General features: G+C 40.5%; 1 protein-coding gene across 1 annotated transcript; it reads left to right on the top strand.

Moving 5' to 3' along the window:
• Nucleotides 1-252: 252 nt before the first annotated feature.
• On the top strand, nt 253-2,797 carry RPL37A (ribosomal protein L37a). The gene is made up of 4 exons (XM_077155072.1): nt 253-318; nt 696-824; nt 1,199-1,281; nt 2,675-2,797. Exons 1-4 carry the CDS (start codon nt 316-318, stop codon nt 2,736-2,738), a joined length of 279 nt encoding a protein of 92 aa, XP_077011187.1. The 5' UTR covers nt 253-315; the 3' UTR covers nt 2,739-2,797.
• Nucleotides 2,798-4,042: the final 1,245 nt, after the last annotated feature.

Raw genomic sequence — 4,042 nt, forward strand, 5'->3', positions numbered from 1 at the left:
ATAATGTGGATGAGTGGATGCCTCTGTTACAGTTATTTGTTGCTATAGTTTGTGCATAGGAGTAAATCTAATGGAGAGACGCGCCCCCTTGCCCCCCACCATTTCCATGCGGTCTCCACCCCTCACCTCCCCCTTCCCAGACACCCCCAAACACTCCCCACCAGGCCTAGTGGCAAAATTTCCGAGGAAACCTCCAAACCATAGAGCTCAGTTCCTAGCTGGACCTGCCTCTTCGCTACTTCCGCTCGTCGGCCTAAAACTGCGCCTGCGCGCTACGCTTCTTCCTCTCGGGGCTCGGGGTTAGGTTGCGACAAGATGGTGAGTGATGTTCCCGGACCGGCCTATGTCTCTATCTGCCCACATCTACCCTTCTCTTCGCTTTAACTTGTCTTTTCTGGGCAGCCCAGGCCTGGCCCTTGTCCTCCCCGGCCTCCGTGCGCGCGCTGCGTCGCGAGACTCCCCTCTCTCTGGGTCGCTGCCCGAGACAGAGGGGCCGGGGGCCTAGCCCTTCCGGGCATGGGTAATGGGACGCCATCAGAGCTCCGGGCCCACGTTGGGCCGTGGTTTAAATTGGGTTGACTTGGGGATCGCTAGGTTACAGGCGGGAGTGGCCGGGTCCTGGGGCTGCCGCGGTGAGTCTCCATTCCGGGATCCCAAGTCTACATATGGTATGTTTCTATCTTCTCTCTTCACAGGCGAAACGCACCAAGAAGGTCGGAATCGTCGGTAAATATGGGACCCGTTATGGTGCCTCCCTCAGGAAAATGGTGAAGAAAATTGAAATCAGCCAGCACGCCAAGTACACTTGCTCCTTCTGTGGCAAAGTAAGGTGATCTCTGGTGGGAGGAGCGGAGGCCTCATTTTAATATAGTTTATAAACGGTGTGCGTGTTCCTAGTCGTTGAGCAGTTAGAATTGCACTTGGAATTATCAATTACATGACGATAGATTTGAATGTTTACTACATGCAAAAGTACTCTTAACCAACCCTTGTTTTTAGTTTGTTTGCTGGAGGAGAATTCTCTCACATCCTTGACAAAGTCACCGTGATGAATGCAAGGTTTGTGAAGCTCAGGGTATTAGAAACAAACATAATCTTACCAGATATCAGCATTGTCTTGTATAATTTAGGCTCTCCGTGATCGTAAGATTAAAAGCTTTTATTTGGTTCATAGAGAACATGTATTCTTTTTCTATAGACTAAAATGAAGAGAAGAGCTGTGGGGATCTGGCACTGTGGTTCCTGCATGAAAACAGTAGCTGGTGGTGCCTGGACATATAAGTAAGTCCATTTTTTTTGTGATATTTGGAATTGTGTGGAGCCAAGTCCCAGACTTGACTCTGGATGTGTTATTTATAATGCATATTCCTTGGTTTCAGGCTTGATAAGCCTGGGAGAAGGATGCTTTTGCATTTTTCAGGACTCTTAAGAGTGACTATTAAAAATAATAATTTATAGTTTTCCACAGAGTTGAAACAAAACTACTGAAATAAAGTTTAAAGTCTGATTCACTTTACTCTGTAATTTTACAGAGCCACTGTGGTCATTGTAGTGAACATTATGATAGTGTGGGACCAAATCTTGACTTGCTTTGCAAGTTTTTAATAAAAACAGTTCAGAAATCAGCTTATAACTGTACTGGGAAATTTGAGGCCATCAGGACCATCACACTTTTGTCATTCTGAACTGTTAGTTTGGACTTCTTCAGCTGTGGGACCCTGGCAGGGCCAAGTGATGCTGAGACAAACCTATTTGTTAATAATTGCTTACTTTGTGTCTTATGTTTATGTATTTCTGGAAATTAAAGCCAGCCTTGGTATTTATGCCTGATTGTGAAGTCTGAGGTGTTTTTCCTCTAGGCAGTGTCTAGACCTGTGCTGTCCAAAACAGTTACCTCATATGAAATATGACTAGTGTGATTGAGGTATTGAATTTTTAATTTAAATTAAAAACTGAAGAAGTGTGAAAATATTAAAACTAATTTTTGGGGTGTGTATTAAAATTGATTTCCCCTCTTTAAATGTAGCTACTAGAAGAACTAAAATTACTTTTGACTTGCATTATATTGCTGTTGGATGTCACTGGATTGCCCTTTTTTGAGAGAATATCTGAAAAGTTTTTGGTGGATGTGCTTCATTTAAACACCTTGCACATGTTTTATCAGGGCAGGATGGAAAATGGTGACTTAGAGTCCTCTTGGTTCTGATAATAAAATGAATTAGCATTCGTATACTTATGCTTTGGGATGCTAAAGGGTGTTTAAAGTACAGTACTTATATTGTGATAAAATTTTTGTAGCCATTTTAATAGACATCTTTTCAAAGTGTATTTTAGTCCTTATTGCCTTAAACATTGTGTGTCACATACCGTCTTGGAATTTTCAGTGCTCCATTTTCTGAGAAACCAAATGCATGTAACTGGATGTCTAATTCAGCAAGCCCCTGTAAATTATGCCTCTTAAAGGATGTCATGTGGCTTCGGGGCCACTGATCTGAGTGGTAGTCTAGAACTGTCTGTCTAATAGTGTAATTTTGAGTCGTATCTCGGGAAATCAAAATGGAAACCTTAATGTTAAGATAAAACTGTAATGTAAAAATGAAGCGAATTTACTCATTTGCCATTTTGTGTTTATATGGCTAATTATATCGGAAACTGGCCTTGTTTTTCTTTCCAGCACCACCTCTGCAGTCACAGTAAAGTCTGCCATCAGGAGACTGAAGGAGTTGAAAGACCAGTAGAAGGAAGCTCCACAATTTGAAACATCTCTAGGCTAAAATAAATGGGTTAATTTATGTAACACCTTTGTTAATTGTATTTATTTGACATTCTGATTTGCATTGCCTTAATTTTACTTTCTCAAGAGACTTGGAAATGAAAGTCATCTTTTTGTATTGTGAAAACATGCTGAAATGGTTATCCTAATCCAGTCAAATGTGACTTGACATAATAAGGCTTATAGGTTGAGTATTTGTCTTAGCTTTTTATAAATTGTTCCAGCCATTTCAATTTCTTGGAGATGTTGGTATAAGTTGTGCAAACATTTAAATCTAAAGGTTTTCCTGCTAACACTAGGTTGGGCCATATTGAAGTGCCATTTTTTGGAGGTCAGGACTGGTTAACCTTGTTTTATCTGCAAAAAATTGATACTCATATGGTTCAACCTGATTCTTTTAATCATGTTTGAGCTTGCTATAAACTGGTGATCTGTCACATCTTTCTGTACTAACGGTCCACCTGCCGTTCTCTTCCCAAATTGTCCAGGCCTTAGTGTTATTAAAGCTGTTTGATTTTTGTTTTTAAATCACAGTACATGTTTTCCTTAAATGTTTCTGAAGGTAGGGTAATGTATACTGCTTCTTTATTTTTGGTGTTTTGTTTGCCCACACACTGTATCAGGATCTTTAGACAACAATATGAAACACAATTTCAGAATTTTGTAAATATCTACCCATCCCTTTTTCAGTTTGGACACAAGTGTTCACAGGACTTAATTGCTAAAGTTTATATTGTTCATTGATAATGCTTTAGGGTGACAGGTTCTATTCTCACTAACAGAAAAGCTTAGGGAAATTCAAGAGTTACAGTGATGATTGTGAGTAACCTCTCCTTTGCCTTCTTTAGTCCATCTTCCCTACCAGTTTTGCATGTTTACTTCTCAACACTAAGCTACTTACTATCCATGGCATTGTCTCCTTGGGATCCTAACTGGTATATCCCTACTCAAAAGGCAGAGTAATTCTTTAAAAATGCAAACCTAATATAAAAAATGGATTTCGTATTAGATTTGATGTGGGATAGAGTGAAATCCTGCGGATCTGCGTGGGCTGGTCCTCCCCTATTTTACTCATTCATGACTGGTTTTCTTTTCTCAAGTACTCTATGAGGTCTTTGCACAGACTGTTCTCTTCACCTGGACTTTAACTCAGGTAGGTTCCTGTTCTCTTCAGCTGGGACGAGATCCCATTAGACTTACAGCAATGATCATGGTTAAAAAGCTTTTGGTGTTTAGGATTATATTATTGTTGCCCTCAATGGAGATTTG

The sequence above is a fragment of the Tamandua tetradactyla genome, chromosome 3, assembly GCF_023851605.1.
Source record: "Tamandua tetradactyla isolate mTamTet1 chromosome 3, mTamTet1.pri, whole genome shotgun sequence".
Taxonomy (NCBI): domain Eukaryota; kingdom Metazoa; phylum Chordata; class Mammalia; order Pilosa; family Myrmecophagidae; genus Tamandua; species Tamandua tetradactyla.

Bases quoted from the DNA above. Each gene is read 5' to 3' on its own strand.
- RPL37A (XM_077155072.1), top strand. The intron at 825-1,198 runs GTAAGGTGATCT...CTTTTTCTATAG, and splicing joins CTTGCTCCTTCTGTGGCAAA to ACTAAAATGAAGAGAAGAGC. The intron at 1,282-2,674 runs GTAAGTCCATTT...TTTTCTTTCCAG, and splicing joins GGTGGTGCCTGGACATATAA to CACCACCTCTGCAGTCACAG.